We start from the raw sequence: 18,459 nt of genomic DNA, 5'->3' as shown, positions 1-18,459 counted from the left end.
TTGTTGCTTCAAATTGCCAATTCTGTGGCTGTGATCAGTTCCACTAGGGGGATTTGTCTTGGCATCACAGCAAAGTTCAACCCTTTTGCAAGGATGTTTTTCTCCGCTTGTGTGAGTTGTCAAATTGACAAAATTTTGATAACATTTTTTGTCAGAAATTGACAAATTTTTCACTGATTTGTCCACACCCTCAGTGTGGCATCCTTCTCTCTTCTGGCCGCTGAGGACATTCTTTGGATTTTGCTGGTGCTTCCAATGCACAACAAGTAGATCAAAATTATTTTCTCGCCTGGTCTTAGACTTCTCATGCTGTGCTAGACGAGCCTTCTCAGTGAATTCAAACACCTTTCGAAGAATATTCTTATCTAGAACCATAGTAAGTCTTTGTCGGCTCTACTCCTCTTTTGATTTTAGCATGTTGATGGTAAAATCAGAATCAGAATACTTTATTGAATCCTAGGGGAAATTATTTAAAAAATGTTTGTCTTACCCATTCATTGAGCAGCTGGCCTTCTGGGGTATTTTTGTTGCTTTTGTAGCTCAGAGGCCCTTAACTGAAGATCTAATTTGCAGACTTTTAGGAGTAATCCTGTTTTGTCTGCATCTGAGGCCGAATCCTAGGTGGTTTCTGTATTCAGCCATCTTACATGCTGTTTGCTTGTGCTTGGGTACTAGCTTTAGGCAATCCTTGCCAAAGTGCGTTAGAATGTCTCAGTGGACAAACACATCAAGTTCACCAGGATATGGTAGCCTCAGAGCCATATGAAAAATAACAAGTTAGCCTTCTTAGACTTTGAGATCAGTAACGGGGGATATTTAGGTTGATGTGTACCATAATCACAGAGCAAACACCATCCCCACAGATACAGCGGCCAGGGAAGCAGAAGAAAATCATTTCAAAAAGGCCCCAAGTAAATGTGATTATCCCAGCTGGACATTTGTCAAAGCTGGGAAGGCTTTAAAGAATGCTCCAGGCAAATCAGAAGAGAAGGACAACTTCTGCCTAAGTGAAAACCTTTAGTGATCCCATACTGCAGTCAGCTGAGACTGAAGAAGTCACAAGTCTAGATAAACAAAATCAGCTTTTTGGGAGGTTTAAAAAGAACATGGGGACCGAGATCATGAGGACTTTGAGAACATAGGAAAGCTACTGGTATCCGTGGTTTATAAAAACTGACTCAGTGTCTCAAGTCAGGTTCTTCATTGTTGTAGATATTAATCTTATCTTTCTGAGGTTCATTAGATAATGAACCTCAGAAAGATAAGAAGAACAATGAAGAAAACAGCAAAGAAAAAAAAATTATGGAAAATGCTGCAACACTCAAAGTGTCATCTACAAAGAAAAAAAAACACACCTTCGTGTGTGATGTCACTAAGGATCTCCTCCTCTCCTCTCTCTGCAGATCATCGTCTGGGGTGACTACGGTCGGATGGACCATAAATCATTCATGGGCGCTGCCCAGATTCTATTGGATGATCTGGACCTGTCCAATATGGTAATTGGCTGGTTCAAACTGTTTCCTGCCACCTCATTAGTGGATCCTGCGTTGGCGCCGTTGACCAATAAGGAGACAGAAGGTAGCAAGTCTTAGCATCAGGAGGCATGGCTGATTGGTCATAGACACGTTACAGGATGGGCCCTAAAACAAAGTCTCAGAATCCTCTGCTGCTGCATGCTGCATGATGACATCACACGGATGACATGACAATTCATGATGATGTCACTAGGACGATGAGGAAGGTGCTATTCCTGATCCGCCCACTGCGGGGGGAGACACTCAACAAAGGATGCTGGGTAAAGAAAGAAGTGGCCATGTGAGTTCCAGCTGCCAGCTAATCACAGCAGCTCCTTGGAAGTCATACGACTGTTAAAGACACGTCAGGAACCCACAAGATTGAGTTATGTGATAGTATTCATGGAGACACAGGAACATAGAGGGGGCTTCTTTATGTTTATGCATGGAATGACGAAAACATTAGAACATAAACTCCATCGAAGAAAAACACCACACCAACCAGTAAAATCATGAAAACGTGAAAACAAAAGAACATGAGAACCACAAACATGGCAACATGTGAGAGCATGAAAATATGTAAGACCATGCCAGACTGTGAGAACATGAGAATGTTGTCTAAAACTTCAAAATAAAGATTCTTAAACAATCTCTGTGTTTCTGTTTAGGACATTATGATCAAGTTAGGTACATAACTCTGGTTTTACAAGGTTCTGATGATATTACTGAGAACACTGGTTCTGTGATTTTTACAAAGGTGACTGCATCTGTGAGGTTCTACACATTAAAATGTTTTTGGGTCTTTAAAAGTTCTCCTGTAGCTGACTCACTATTTCTGAAGCAAGAGTTCATTAGGTTCTACAGGTTCTATTGCACCGCTGACCCTGGTGTTTCTAAAAGATCCTACTACTCTATGGGTAATTGCTACATAAACTGGTTCTTAAACGCTTTTCTACTATACTTGAGCAATCAAAGCGCTTTCTGCAACATGCCCCATTCACACAAGTACTTTTTTCTTTGCTTAATTGCTTTCTATTTAACATTCACACTCCGATGCATCAGAGAGCAACTTGGGGTTAGTATCTTGCCCAATGATATTTGGCATGCAGACTAGAGCAGCCAATGATTGACTCACCAACCTTCCAATTAGCAGGTGAGCTATAACCCATGTCTGTTATCTTTTCTGTATTCTCTCTGTTTGCCTGTATGCAGGTGGCTCTGGAGATGCAAAGTCATGATTTTTGGCTCCCTGGTGTTTGACTCGGATTAAAAGACTGGGTCAATGTTCTCCATTTGGTGAACTGTTGTTGTGTTTTGGCTATGTATAAATAAAACCGAATTGAATTGAAAGCTGGAGTAGGAGTTCAGGTTTGGATCCAGTTGCATCCGGGTGAAGGATTTAAAGCATCGTGGGATGAGAGCCTTTACTGGTTAGCAAAACAGATTCTCACTGTGTTGCTATACACCTCTTGTGGTCTGATTTCACTAGCCACTTCTGGATCCAAACATGATATGCCATGTTCTGACTGAGGGATTTAAATAAAAAACTAAAACGGGCAACTCGACTAAAATTTCTGGCAAAAAAAATGAAGACTGAAACTAAACAGTAAGAATGTTTGTAGGATTACTTAATTTCGGGTACCTGGAATATAATGCTGTGCTACCTGGTGACTAGCTACAAAGTAATGGTACTTATTCAAATCTTAGAAAGCGTCGTAGTCGTTCCTTTCTGAAGTGTTCAAATATTTGGTGTCTGGCAAATCTTGAGCCCATGGGCTGTAGTAGCATCATAAGGTTTTAGAAGTTACACAGTGGGGCCAAACCTGGCAGGGGGCAGATCACACCTACTGAAAAAGTGACCCAGTTCATTTGCCCACTTTTGTGTCCCTTACAGGCTCTGTTCCTTATGGCCCAGGATGGTTCTGAAATCACTCCACACTTTGCAACACCAAGCAGAAAATCTTCAGCTGCAACTTCATTAACATTGTTAACAATGTCCTAATTAGGACAAGTTTGTGTTTCAAAGGGTGGTGGGAGTCAAAGAGTACTTGTCTGTGTGTTTGGGCCTCCAGTGAACTTCAGTGTTGAAGCTTCCATCCTCCTTAATGCACACAGCATAGTCCAGAAGCGGCAAACTGTTATCCTTTGCAGAGGTGGGAAGTAACAAAGGACAAATACTTCATTACTGTAGCAACATAAGTACAATTTTCAGGTATCTCTACTTTACTTAGTTAGTAGTTTTTACTGACTACTTTTTACTTTTCTTATCAAACTAAGGAGGACTGCTGCAGGTTAGTGCAAGATAAACTGGTTAGTTTACTGTACTGTGATGGGTTTAAAGTAAAGAACAGTGACAATGAAACCACAGCCACCGAGCACAAGCCCAACACAGAGTTAGGTGACATCAAATGTAGCGGAGATTCAAAAAGAATAGAAATAGAAATAAAAATTATTGTGAGTTGTGATTCCTTTACCCACACCGAGCTGTTACAACCAATTTCAGGGTTCCCCCGTCTTTAGCCCCTGACTGTACACATTTTCCTATTTAGAGGCAAAGTCATCCTCTACAGTGTAGGCAACAGAAAATAGATATATTGTTTTTATTATCATTCTTTTTCCTCAGACTCAGGCTGAGCATAATTGGAATGAAAAAAGTTAGACTAAAGTTTCTTTTCCTATCTACTGATAATATTTTATCACTATGTTAGCACAAGATTCAGTTAGCTTTGCACAGAAATAGAAACATCCTCCTTTTTACTTTCTTACTCTGAGTACATTTCAAAGCCTGTACATTTTTACTTTTACTTACTAAAGTAAAGAAGTTAAATCAGTACTTCAACTTTTACTGGTGTATTTTTAACAGTAGTATTTGTACTTCTGCTTAAGCACAGAATATCTGTACTGTTGGTGAAGTCAGCAGAGGTGTGATGGGGCATGTTCACCACAAGCTTAGGTCTCAGACAAATCATATATGATCCAGCATTTTTCAAAGAATGCAAACTTTAGCTGCCAGAAAGGGGTAGATTTCCGATCACTGATCTCTCTGTGGATTTGCTATGATAAGCACTGAGGTTTGTGTCCTTGTCAGGATTTCCAGGTTAGGAAAAGTGGAACAGAAGATATTCAAATACATCTCTCCACAGCTGCTGATAAATTGTACAAAAACAAGAAACAGTTTGTTAAAAACACTTCCAGGTGAATTTCACAACTGGTTTATCAGTGATATCAGTGAAAAATGACTGATAAGCGGAACTGGAATATATAGTTTATAATTTCAACAATGTACTATATAAAATGAGATGTGGTGTGTTTCTTATGTGATCTTTAACAGGGTGTTACAAGACTTAAAAATGGTACTCATACTTTACCAGACTTTTAAAAGCTAGGTGTGCAGTTCCTAATTTAAATGCATTCATTCTTTAGATTCAGAAATCTAAGCGATCAGATTTTAAAGATAAATAATAATAAACAAAATGAAATCAATAGTGTCCTCTTCAATCTTGGCAGAGGGCAGTAATATAAATAATGAGAGAACTGACAGCTATTATTTTAATCACCCTGTTCTTTTAACTAGAAGTATCAGAAAAGTAATGTGGTAACATCTGGACTGATGTTTGCAGACAGTATTTTAATCACAAGTTTAAAGGCTGCAGTCGTTGCACACACTGTGTATAAAATATAAATATTTTGATGCGCACCACACTTCTCGTACTCCATAGTATTGTAGTGAGGCACTTGGAAAGTGGTTGTAGGTGATTCATTTGATACTGCTAACAGTGGTTATGAGTGGGACTGATTCCCTATAACTAATGACTGGTTGGGCCACCCATAGCAGCAACAACTGCAATCAAGTGTCTGCTGTTTATATCTGTAATCTCATTCTTTTTGTCACTACCCAGAGCTTGTGACCATAGGTAAGGGTAGTAATATAGATTGACGAGTAAATCAAAATCTTCGCTTCTCTCTCTTCACTACAAAAGATCAATACAGCAGCCACGTCACTGCGGACACTGCCCCCAACCCAGTGGTAGCTCTCACACTTCATTCTCCACTCATTTGTGACCATGACCCCAAGATACTTCAACTCTGCCACCTGGGAAATTAACTTGTACCTGACCTGGACTCCTGGGCACTCCTAGACTTGGACAAGGAGGTGCTGATTCTCATTCCCACTACTTCACATTCGAATGCAAACTGCTCCAGCTCAAGCTGCAGGTCACCTGCTTGATGAAACCAACAGAACCACATCATCTGCAAAAAGCATAGATAAAATCCCAAGGTAAATGAAGTGGAGACCACTGTCCACCATCTGGCAAAACTAGATATTCTGTTCATTAAAAACTATGAACAGTATTGGTGACAAAGGGCAGAGTCCACTGAATCCACATGGACTCTGTGTCCCCAGGCTCCCTTGGAATGCAATCAAAGCTTTTTGCAGGTAGGAGTCTTAGGGGCCTCTGCTAGGTGTTGCCAGTGCACTCTCACTATGCATTTATATACACCACATCAGTTCAGCATGTTCCCCTACCTGATCCAAGTCAACACCAAGTACTGATCAGTTGACAGCTCCAGCACCTGTGTTCAATCAATTGAATTCATTTCACTTTGATCTGTGGCAAAATGCAGTGATTTAAGCTTTAATGATTAAATTGATTCAGTTTCACAGCTCTAATGTCACCTTACAAATAAACAGCGTGCACTGAGCATGCACTCAGTCATAAAATAGTGAAATAATAAAATTTTTCTAAATAAATAAATTGATATTTGACACATTTGACAGAAGCTAAGTTCACTTGCTTGCTCTGAATTACCTACTTTTTTTTTCACCTTTACCTTTATGTTCGTTCATGTGGAAAGCTGAGCAAAATAAAAAGAATACAAGAGACACTGGAGGTGAACCTTTAATGTTTAGTGCAGTTTATCAGTTTTTAACTACAAAGAAAAACACGAAATGGCCAAATTCATGCAGGCCAGAAAACAGCAAAACCACAACAACAAGAATAATAACTACAACAATAATAACCACATCATGAATAATAATAATAATAATAATAAATATACATAGTCACACACACACACAAGGTCAGCTGAGTACCAAAAACTGTAACAAACATCAGAAATGGCTTCAGTCTAGGAGGAGTAGTGACGACGGGCGGGGCTACGAAACCTTTATAATTCAGGTAAGTCTGACTCGAGTTCGGATCTTCCGCTGTACCAAATCCTTCAGGTCCCATGTGAGCTGTAAACACTGACCTTTGACTTTCTTTTTCTTTGAACTGGACATGAGGGTCACATAATTTAGGTCTGGTTCTAAAATCAAACTCAACTGTTGAACATGTCACATTGTGCTTTACCGTCAATAGCCAATGAACATTCACCTACTCAAAACACCGAATATTTGACCTAATCATCCAGCGTCTCTTGAATAGGATGAAGTGTTAGGGTCACATTAATAAAAAAAAGTGTCCATTTTGAGATTAAAGTTGAAATGTAAGCTCAAACTTGAAATAGTATTTTGAATTTAAAAAAGTCAAAATGTGGAGATTACAGTTATTTCAAGCCAAAAAACTGCCACGGCTCCCACATCCTCTATAAAATGGCTTGTGTAGATAAGTTAGTGAAACAAACAGATGATCTGTCTTATTGTGTTTTGCGATACAACCATTGGTATCTTTGCACCTGTCCACTGCCAGCCATTTCATTTTGCACAAATCCGACCCACTCTTTCAAGTTTGTGTATTTTTTCCTTCTGACCAGATGCAGCTTTCTGGCACCATCTCTTCAGTGTCATTTTGTTTATGAGCTAAAAGAGAAACAAGTTTCTATAACGAAAACCGATTCTGAAGTCATTTCACTAACTCAGCTACACAAGGCATTTTGTAGAGGGTATAGAAGCCGTGGCAGTTTGTATTGAAAATGTGATTTCCACGTTTTGACTGTTCTCAAAATTACGAGTTTATTATCTAAATAATCAATAATATATATATATATATGTTTTGCCTAATGTGGCCCTAATATTCCTTCGTACTTGGCACCACTCTCAAGTGACTGCAGGCGACAGGAGAACCTGTTGAACTCAGCTCTTCCTCAGTTTGTGTGCAGTACCAAAGGAAATAACCTGAACTCTGATGTCAGTGACTGAAATAAGGACCAATGGGAGTAAAGGAAATGCCAACTGAACTTTTTTGGAGGAGGGCTATATGTGGCCTGGCCTTAGATTTTAGGAAGAAGCGTTTGGCTGCCTCCAACGGTCAATGACCCTCTCCTGCTTGGGAGCTCTACAATTCAGTCGTACCATAAGGTTGGGCGGTGCCTTAACAGATAGACCGGGAAACAGAGGGACTGTTTTTAAAGTCGTACCAAATAAAATTCAATTTGTGACATCACTCAGTTTGTTTACCTTTGACATCACAGATCCAGCTAGGGTGCTATAATATAATAATCCCACCCCTCTGAGTGTCTGAAGAGTGAGTTGTGTGGCATTGTGCAGTGCTATCCTGTCAGTTAGCATGTTGTTAACATGCTAACTAACAGGCTTACAGCTACACTTAGTGTAGTTAGAACACTGAAGGAGTAGGGCTAGCGTTAGCCTTTCAGTTAGCCTGTTAGCACAGCAGCAGCAGCTCATCATCACTGCTCTCTGTTTTGCCAGTCGCTTCCAGGCAAGCATCAGGGATCTGAGCTGTGTGGACCATTCCGCAGTGTTCACAGGGGCCATCCCGCCCTCCTCGACCACTGTTCCCATTGTGATGGCGGGGGGCATGGTTCACGGTGGAGGAGGGGTATGACTCGAGCAGAGGTTGTCGGATGTCGCTGACAAGCAAGGACGAGGAAGAGGAGTCTGAGTCAGAGATGGGGATCAGGAGCTCCACATCTTCATCTTCCTCTCCACTTCCCCGTCGCTCTGTGACTTCAACCCCACCTCTTCCTGTCTCCAGCTGGTGCAGTGGGCTATGATTGGTCCAGGTCTGGTTCTGCTGGTTCTGACTTGTTCTTGTCAGATTTCTAGCTAAGCGGTGCAGGTTTTGGGCCAGGCGCTGCAGGGCAGAGGCAGCTGGGACAGGGAGGTCAGAGGTGTCACTGTGACATTCGGGATCTGGACTGGAGGTTACTATAGTGACAGGGCTGGATGGGGGCAGGGCCTCTCTAGGCCTGTCATTGTCTCGGCCAGATGTCAGGGTCACAGAAGGTGTCACCGAAAGAGCATCTACAGCGGAGGGAGGAGGGGTCTTCTGGGGGAGGGGTGCAACAGGTCCACCCACTGCACTGATGCCTCGCCCTCGCTCACCCTCAGTGTCTGTGTCATCCGAGTCTGGAGACAACAGGTCTGAGCCGGAGCTTCCGGTGCTGCCAGTGCCAGCGCTGTCCTCCAGGTCTGCAGAGACCAGAGCCAAAGAACCTGAGCGCCGGGACCGTGAGAAATTAAAGAGGCGACGCCACAGGTTGCTACGACGACCAGAGGAGGGCAGCCTGAGGGATGTGAAGCCAAGCTGAGAGCGGACCGCCAGACGAAGATTTTCCAGGACAGAGGCCTGAGGACAGAGACGAGAGAACCAGTTCAAACTGGATCTACCTGAAGTCCCTGAGGACCACATAGAGCAGGGGTGGGCAACTCCAGGCCTCGAGGGCCGGTGTCCCTGCAGGTTTTAGATGTGTCCTTGAACCAACACAGCTGATTTAAATGGCTAAATTAGCTCCTCAACATGTCCTGAAGTTCTCCAGAGGCCTGGTAACGAACTAATCATGTGATTCAGGTGTGTTGACCCAAGGTAAGATCTAAAACCTGCAGGACACTGGCCCTCGGACATAGAGTCACCTTTAAAAAGGTGGTATTTAACCTCCATTTGACCTTGGACCTAACCATATGATCATTCTTCAGTGTACAGAGAGAGTGTGTGCAAAAACTTTAATCAGGAGCTTCCTGCTATATGAGATAAGAACTGTACCTGGCTCCCTGAGCACACTGGGAAATCCTCCACAGGTGGGATCAGTCCCTGCGCAATCAGCTGACCATAAGAGGGCGGGGCTTCCCTCCTCAGCAGCTCCGCCTCCACTCTGGACAGCTGGGTCTCAAATGACCTGGAACAACCAATCACAAGCCTTGACTCACAATGAGTTCAGAAGCACGAGGTGAACAGAAATGTGTTGACATTCTTACCTGCGTTCAAACATGCGCAGCGAGTACAGCTTGCATGTGCAACCAAGGGCAATGACCAATAAGAGGCCACAGATGAGACTGCCAATGACGGCAGCTGTGATGACTCGTGTGGGAACAATGACAGGACAACTCTCCTCGTCGCTGCCATCCCCACAGTCATCCTGTGCGTCACAAACCCACGACTCAAACACACAGCGATTATTCTGAAGGGATCAGACACACAGGGATCAGTCAGAGGTTAAAGTGTTGTAGTCTTCTGTAACTGGATGTTAAACATGCCTTTCTCTGTATTAGACAGAATGGCACACACCGAAAGACAGATGTGGGAAATGTGACTTGGACTCCACAAAGCTGTCCTGATGCTGCCTTAATGTGATCGGCCTCAAACTGAGTGGGTTTACAGCTGTTTACAGCTGCAGACAAGATGTGTTTGGAGTTATTTGGTTAGCATTTCTAATGTTTTAGCTACAATTTTTTCTTTTATTGGCAGCTAACTATGTGATGTCAGGCATTTGTAAACTACATCTATTCAATTTTATTTATACAGCGCCAAATCACAAAAACAGTCGCCTCAAGGCACTTTATATTATAAGGTAGACCTGAAAATAATGCATACAGAGAAAAACCCAACAATCATCTACAAAAAGTTGAATATGGAACCTGCTTTAAACAAAGTTCACCTCCAGTTTATTGTGTGAGTGAGATCATATGTCTGTGATGATTCACAGGACCACCCTACTGCTTCTCATTTGATTTGAATCGTTAAAGACTGAAGTCAGAACACGCCAGTCTGGTCTTACCATCGTACCTTACAGTGGAAGTTTCCTGGCTGACAGAAGAAGCAGTTCTTCTCATCAGAACCATTGGGGCAGCGGTTCTGGTAGTTGCAGCGGTCCGACCGAGGGTAACACGCTCCGTTTCTGGAGCAGGGGAACTCATCCTCCTGACAAGAGGAGCAGTTTAGCTCATCCCGACCGTTGGGGCAGTGCCAGTACCCATCGCAGCGCTGCTGCTCAGTGTAACAGCCCCAGTTCCCCCCACATGGAACCTCCCAGGGCAGGCAGAACCCATCCACCTAAAAACAGGACCACAAAGACTACTTAATCAAGAACAATAGAACAGAACACGGCCACCTGCACAACACCTCAAAAATCAAACACACCTGGTAGGTGACGTTGAAGCCTCTGGCCGCATTGATCTTGTCAGCGTAGAAGTGAACTCGGAGCTGACCGGATGATGAAACTACAGCGACCGGCGCTCTGGAGTCAAAGGCAGTCAGCACCCTGAGGAGGCGACGGGGGTTCTCCTCTAGCCCGTCATAGACTTTGACATAGTCGCCATAGCCAGTCCCATCAAGTTTAAAATCTGTGAACCTTAGGATAACCTGCAGGAGAAGACAGGAAGAACATCAGGAATGTTGATGTCCTTTGCTACCCAAACACACTCAGGGATCAGAGGTTACCTTTCGGTGGTCTCCAGTGTCAATCAGCCAGGTGCAGTTACTTCCTGGAGGGTAGAAATCAGGATAGTTTGGAGAGCTGAAAGAACCATAGAAGTTCCTCAACAACTCGCCACAGGTGGGAACATCACAGTCTATCTCATCGCCAAGGTCCTGAAAGAGACGTCGTGACACACCAAGTTGAGGACATGGTCAGCAGTCCGGCCCAAGGAACCCCTGAAGTGGATTGTTGTGTCCTTTGGAGACCAGGCAGAGTCCCGATCACCTGAGCTCTAAAGCACTGGGTTAAATCTTCAACATAAGGTGCTCCTTCTCATAGATGTAACGACTTGTAGCAATATGTTGTGTAAACACAGCATTAGTACAATACTAATACCTCGTAAGATATAAACAGCTATATTCATATTAAACATGCTTACAATCCTAACGCCATAGCTCGCATTCTGCTCATCTTTAGCTCTGACATGATGTCTGCATCATAAAGAGACCATTTCATAAACTCCAACAGATCAGCTCAAGTTACACTCACGATAGCAGAGCAGCACAGGCGTACCACAAACTATGGGTGACTTAACAGACCTTTATAAATCTGTTAGATCTGAGTCAGCAGAACTCCGGCAGATCTCTCTGTGGTGATTAGCCCACATGTGCTGTGAGTGGTGAACCCGAGGATATGCATTGGGCGAATGGTAGGCGTACCGGTTCGGTACTCCGGCTGCCTGTTATTGTTTGACACATTAATGTAAGTCACATAAGCAGCAGCGGCAAGTGGACGAGGAACCATTTGAGCAGTTGCAATGGGTCACCTAGGTGGCGTGTTACCTGGCAGTCGATGCTACCGTCGCAGCGCAGGCTGTGGGGCAGGCAGGTGTAGATGCGGGTGTAGCGAGACAGGCAGGGGAACTGGTTCAGGCTGCAGGGCTGGAAGGAGAACGGCGAGTCCACACACATCTCCTCATCTGAATTGTCGCCGCATTCGTCCATCGAGTTACAGCGCCACCAGTCTGGGATGCACTTCCCATTTGAGCAGTGGAACTGGTCCACATCACAGCTGGATGCCAGCGGCTTACCTGCACACACAACAAATCTTACTTGTTTCCCATCCAGAGCATCAGCCTCTACTCCAGTTACATCACCAATAACACACCGTGTTTCCTCACCGCTGATGTATGACAGTCTGAAGCCTTTTCCCGTCAGGCTGTCATCCGAGTGGAAGTGGATCCACAAATGGTCCTGAGAGGAGATGTAGGGTGGTGGCAAGGAAGAGCCACAAACCCGGAGTCCGTCCAGGTTCCTGTAGCTGCTGATGGACATCCAGTCTGAGGTGCAGCGATGGGAACCCTGTAGGTCAAAGTCCTGGAAGCTGCAAAGACAGAACAGGGAGGGCATGGTGAGAGCAAAGATGGGGTTAAAATGAGGATGTGGTTGTTGCTTTTCACTCTGTGCCCTGATGTGGGTGTGGCAGCTGTAACTATGGAGACAGTAAGTGTAGTACCTGATGGTGATGGCATCTCCAGGTCGCGCCCTGATATTCCAGCTGCAGTTCAGTCGGGCTGGATACTGGAAGGGCCATCCGGGGCTGGTGATTATACCGCTGGATGCCCGTAGGAGCTCTGCCACATCACTGCAGGCTGGGGGGGCAGGGTTGGACTGTTAGTGTGACACTGTGTTTGTGGGTGTGTGTGTGCCATTAGTGCTGCCCTGATGTCTAGATGTGACTGTGACCTCACCATTAGAAATCCCTGACACATAGACATTTTCATTCCTCTGAGAGACAGCAATGCATCCTGGGGGAAAACCACAACAACACATGGTTAGAAGTGATGTCATATTGATAACAGTCTGACGTACAGCTGATGAACCGCTGGATAATGCTGTTCCTTATTCTGTTAGTTTTTGTCTTTATGGATCTGAAACTTCTGCCTGAAGGTAGATGTTGAAACAGTACATGACCAGAATGTTATGGGTCTTGAAGGAATTTGTTAATCTTCCTAAGAGGAGGAGAGGATATCTGACTATCTGCTAGGCAACCTGTACAACCCTGCGTAGTGCTCTCTTCTGTGCTCCTGTGCAGCTGGAAAACCATGCACGGAGACAGTATGCCGGGTGATCACCCTGATTCATGAGCAGCTTATTTGTATATGTTTAGATCATGGACTCAGATTATCCCCACCCTTTTTATAAAAATGTCTTGACAGCGTGATGAAAACACTTGCCTCTGTCCCCCTTGAAGATCAGATAAGGACTTTTGCAGTCAGTTCACAATCATATTATGAAGCTTTGAGTGTTTTTGCTGCAGCCATCTTGCTGTTTTAAAACAGAGTGAGAGCTGGAGCTTACTGTGAAACTGCCCCATTATTGGCTAATGACCTGTCAATCAGTCATTAGTATATCCTTAGTAATCAGGACTTCATATTTAAATCACTTCAACAAGTGACTGAGCCCCTAAACTAATCGGGAACGTGTCTACGGAGGTCAGGGGTCAGGTTTCACACAGACTTGTAAAGAACTACAGGTACTTTGGTGATCTAATACAGGTGATCATTAGAAAAAAGAATGCAGGTTTGCTTTTCACATCCACAAGCTTTAGGCATTGTTTATCCTTTCTGTGGTCTTGGGTTCTACATCCAGCAAGTTCCTATTAAAAGTTACATGTAAAAAAGAAAAAGTTAAACAGGATGGACAAAACGCTGAAGGAAGATAGCAGATGATACTTCATGGGAGGATTCTATTTTAAAAATCTGGCATCTTAAAGACTGCTCAATCTTGCAGGGTCAAATAGCTGGCCAATGCTCAACATTGTTAATTTTCAACAAATGATAATCAAATGTTACAAATTTGACCACCAGGGGTGCTGTTTTGCCAGTTTTAGTGTAGTTGTGTCATAAAGCAGTCTGAGGTCGGGTGTTGCAGTGGTTACAGCTGTTACAGGAAAAAGGATCAGACTTCCTGTCCTTTCTGTGGTATCTGTTCTCCTACAGACTAAAGAAGAGCTTGCCGGTCAACTGGTGATTCTTATTGGTGGTAAGTGCTAGCCCTGTGGTGGACAGGGAACCTAGTCAGGTGTACCTGCGTGTCATTCTGACTCCAGCCCAAAGTGGTTAAGAGAAGATGGTCCCTGTTAAGATGATCCCTGTTAAGATACTTGTGAAGCCCTGATCACTTACATAGACCGTTTCATTATCATGATTGTTATTATTACTGAACCATGCTCAACATCTTCAAGCTTTAATAGAAAATGATTGATATCTGCCAACTGCTATGCTTACTACACAGAAAAAAGGAGGAATGGCTGTAGTGACACCTGTCAACAGATCACAGCAGACCGAATGTAAAGTAATCTGTAAGAGCCATTTCCAGCTGTTCTGAGTCACTACTAGATGGTCTGTCCTTCCACATCTGCCTCTCAAGGTTCAAGGTTCAAGGTTCTTTATTTGTCACATGCATAGTTATACAAGTATAACACACAGTGAAATGTATCCTGACACGCTCCTCAACATGTGCAAAAAAAAAAAAGGGGGGGGGGGGGGGGGGTAGAGGAATAACATTATAAATACATATATATATATATATATATATATATATAGTATATACATTGGGTGAATGTGCAGTAGTAGCAGCAAGTAGGTGAATTCTGTACATTAATATGAATAGACATCTGACTATTTTACAGAATGGACAATATAAACATATTTAAAGTTAAAGGAATTGAGTGTCTGGAGGAGAGTCTCAGTCAATTATAGATGATGTGAGAGGGCGGGTGTGTGTGTGTGTGTGGTGGTGGTGGTGGTGGTGGTGGTGGTGGGGGGGGGGGGGGGGGGGGGGGGTTGGTTTAGGGCCCGGATGGCTTGAGGATAGAAGCTCCTCTTGAGTCTCTCTGTCCTTGCCCAGATGATGCGGAACCTTCTACCAGATTGTAGAAGTTGGAACAGTTTGTTGCCAGGATGGGACGGGTCCTTCCTCCATTGTACTTCCGCTTTCTCTACTGGTGGATTTGGAGCAGATTGGATGCTGCAGTAACGCACTGTGGGGCCCTGAGCACACACTGATATAGCAAGATCTGCACTGTGAAATATTACAGATTCAGGTCCAGGTTTTTGGGACATAAAATCTGGGTGACAGTTAATCCTGGAAGGCTATTAACTTAGACTGGTAAGTGCCCACAATCACTTCCTGCCAGCCACATGTCTATGTTAAACATTAAATTAAATAACACTAGCTTGTAATACTTTGTCCTTGTATGGTTACAGGTGTACAGCTCTGCCCTTCTGCAGTCTTCCAGAAGCACTTTATTCAGGACAAAGTAGGTTTTCAGAAAAGGGGGGAAGTCTTAAAGAGACAGGACCCAGCGTCATCAGAACAAAACATAAGTGTACACACCTGAAAACAGGTCAGTCTGCACTCACCTGTGAGGAGGAGCAGGCAAACCACACCCTGCCTGCAGTCTGTTCTGAGGGCCATGCTAACCCTGATGTTATGATGAAGATAATGGTGAAGAGTCCAAGGTCACAGAGCTGAGCGCTGCATGTCAGCTGTTAGCAGACCTCGGCTCCGAACCGAGCGGCTACCGAGGATAACGGATCTCACCGATAAACCCGGCATTCAATTAACACAGACGCGAGCCGCTGAACGGGACGTTAACAAGGTTGGTCCGCATCCTGCGAAGAACCTCGGTTAGCTCGCAAACAAAGAGCCGCTAGCTGCCGACTAACAGGCTGACGCTAAGAACACCGGCCCGTTAGCTTCAACATGCTAACGGGACAGAGTCATCCGACCCGGAGCGGGAGGCCCGAATCGGGTCAATCCGAGCTCACGGGACCGGCACCGAGTCAGCAGCAGTAGTGTCGATCTGATAGTAGGTGTGAGCGCATTTCCGTGCGAAGCTGTTAGCTTTTAGCTTCCGTCGAGCCGAACAACAACAACAGACCGCAGAGAGAATCCCCGCCCCTTTGACAGTGGCGTCACTAACATGGCCCCGCCGTTTTTGTCATTTGTTGGTTTATGTGAACTTCCTGTTTCCTGAAGATGCCAAAGCACTTCATTAATCAAAGAGCCGAACGTCCTTCATATGTTCACTACATGTATGTATATGTATATCTGCGTCACACTCACACGGCCTGTGTATGTAACTGAACCGGTTCTTCTAAAGCGCTTTTCTACTGTACTTGAGCACTCAATATGCCTTAATAATGAATCAGTCATCAATATATTAGGACAGAGAACACGACTCCATCAGTAATTGATTAGCAGCTCAGATTCAAATCTCCAGTCTCAATCTTTGTAGCTGAGAGACTGAGTGGACAGTCTGATTGTAATCTGATCAGGAAATGAGAACATTTCATGTGAAATAAAATCACACAGACAGACACCCATTTTCATGTGCAGACTCATGTTATGGGATTTATTATATGAAAAGTGGAGCTGTACAAGAATTGAAGTACCCCAATGGAAGGATGCAGGATGACGGTCTCAGCAGATTTTCTTCCTGTGTGAAGACAGAGTGAAGTGAGGGCCTTAGCCTTTGATTTCAGCAACTGTTAACTAATGTAAACATAAAGAAAAGCTTCAGTGACTGTCAGCTCAGATTTATTGTGTTTTGGATGACTGTATATCCTGGTTTAAATGCTTTGACTTATTGACATATTAACACCTGGACACACACACACAAACAGCTAAAAAGAAACATGGCCTGACTCCTACCTAAATATATAAAGAGTAACTGAAGGTTAAATGCAGCTAACATGTCCTGTTTTAAGCCAGGCCTCACACCTCCCCTCCACTGCATCTTAGCCACCATCGCTCTGGCAATAAGGGCGCTAGAGCCAGAGTAGGGGAGAGGCGAGCTGGAACAACCCATATATCTATACTTTTGTTGTTAAAATATTACTTCTCAACCAAGTACTGTATGGTTTTTATATTTTTAACAGTGTGTCACACAAACAGCAAATATTGTCCAAAAAAAAAGTAAGAAATCTTTGGGGATGCTTTGATTCATTTTGGGGGTGCTGAAGAACATCCAGGTGCTAAAAACGCCACTGGATGAGAACCAGTGTCACGGCCTTTGAAGTTCTGGCATTTATTTCGTGGAAAAATATAAACAAAAAACAACCCAATAATTTCTTACAACTTACACATAAACGAAAGTTAACTTAATCTGATTTAACAAGTTCTAAAAGTGGTCAAAAATCATTTTAAACCCTCCCGTTGTCCTATCTGACATTTGGCAACTAAAACATTTCCACTACACCCCTCCAGGGTTCTCTTAATCCCTTAACTATTGGAAGGGTCCAGAAGTTAACAAACTAATCACTTTTACAAACCCTTTCCAAAAGCAAAATTAATTACAAATTTACATAGCAAAACTAGGTAAGCATATTCTTACTGTTATAACAAACAGAACTTTTTTAACAAATGTGTATTTTATTGCAGGGAATAGGTAAGGTTAAAGTTTAACAACAAACACTGAACCTCACTTTTGATATTCGCAGACAACATGAAAGAATGGGGATTCAAACACTGTCATGCAGCCTTTTCTATTAAAATACCTCATATAGCACTAAATCTGGTACCTGAACACAGTGAAATATCTTCATTTTTAACATATTTATGGCTGTGATGAACCAGCATCTCTCTCATGTGTTTTAATACCTGTGACAAGACGGTCATGAGTCTGCACACAGACGTCGTGCTGAACAGATGGCGCTGTGGTGAGGTCAGAATAACTAACAGCTGATTACGCTCAAAACTGAGACTTTTTTGTCTGATTGTAAACACCCTTGAAAGTTACATGTTGCTACTAGGGGCATCATAGTGGAGGCAAAAGTGATGCTCAGATAAAGACACCCAAGTAGCCAAAGGAAGGAGGCAGCCGCAAGTCTCTCTCTTGAGCATGTAACACAAGATGAGCTCATACAGTGGCAATTAAACGTATTTAAACAGCAAATAGCTTTTATCGATGTGGTTTGCTTTAAGGTGGATTTAAAAATTTGCATTCTTTTCTAAACAGAAGAGAGTTCAGCTTATTTCAATATATAACACAGAAAACCAAGACATAATTTTTTCAATAATCCCGGAGTGGGCAAAAAGACGTGACAGGCCGTGACATCACAGTCAACACAAGTCCATAAAGCCAGGTGAACAAGCACGTTTCTCACCTAGTCACGAGCAATTTACTGGATGAACTTTTGTTCTGCTACCCTCAGTCGTATCTGAATATCTGATTCATTGTAATACTGTAGCTTTGTTTTAAATGTCAAAAATGAGCAACCAGACAGGAAAACCAGAATTTGTGTGCACTCTGCCAAAAAGTACACTGGATGACTTTATTC

At 43.3% G+C, this 18,459-nt stretch overlaps 2 protein-coding genes across 16 annotated transcripts in view; one reads left to right on the top strand and one right to left on the bottom strand.

Annotated features, from left to right (window-relative positions):
- The window catches only part of LOC135933273 (regulating synaptic membrane exocytosis protein 2-like), a 76,305-nt gene extending 74,142 nt beyond the window's left edge, over positions 1–2,163 (top strand). For all 15 annotated transcript variants that reach the window (XM_065471344.1, XM_065471349.1, XM_065471345.1 and 12 more), the window contains one exon: positions 1,404–2,163. In XM_065471344.1, the coding sequence (XP_065327416.1) occupies positions 1,404–1,592 (189 nt within the window). In that variant the 3' untranslated portion in view covers positions 1,593–2,163. The remainder of the gene's footprint in view (positions 1–1,403) is intronic.
- Positions 2,164–6,397: 4,234 nt separating this feature from the next.
- Positions 6,398–16,079, bottom strand: lrp12 (low density lipoprotein receptor-related protein 12). The gene is made up of 11 exons (XM_065471364.1): positions 15,538–16,079; positions 12,862–12,918; positions 12,627–12,762; positions 12,292–12,494; positions 11,954–12,201; positions 11,135–11,284; positions 10,835–11,056; positions 10,481–10,747; positions 9,673–9,875; positions 9,461–9,593; positions 6,398–9,046 (listed from the first exon to the last, which is right to left on the bottom strand). The coding sequence occupies exons 1-11, from the start codon at positions 15,590–15,592 to the stop codon at positions 8,120–8,122; spliced, it is 2,601 nt and encodes an 866-aa protein (XP_065327436.1). The 5' UTR covers positions 15,593–16,079; the 3' UTR covers positions 6,398–8,119.
- Positions 16,080–18,459: the final 2,380 nt, after the last annotated feature.

Source organism: Pelmatolapia mariae, linkage group LG22, assembly GCF_036321145.2.
Source record: "Pelmatolapia mariae isolate MD_Pm_ZW linkage group LG22, Pm_UMD_F_2, whole genome shotgun sequence".
Taxonomy (NCBI): Eukaryota; Metazoa; Chordata; class Actinopteri; order Cichliformes; family Cichlidae; genus Pelmatolapia; species Pelmatolapia mariae.
The sequence above is the reverse complement of the archived record's forward strand: the minus strand, read 5'-3'. Positions and strand labels throughout refer to the sequence as shown.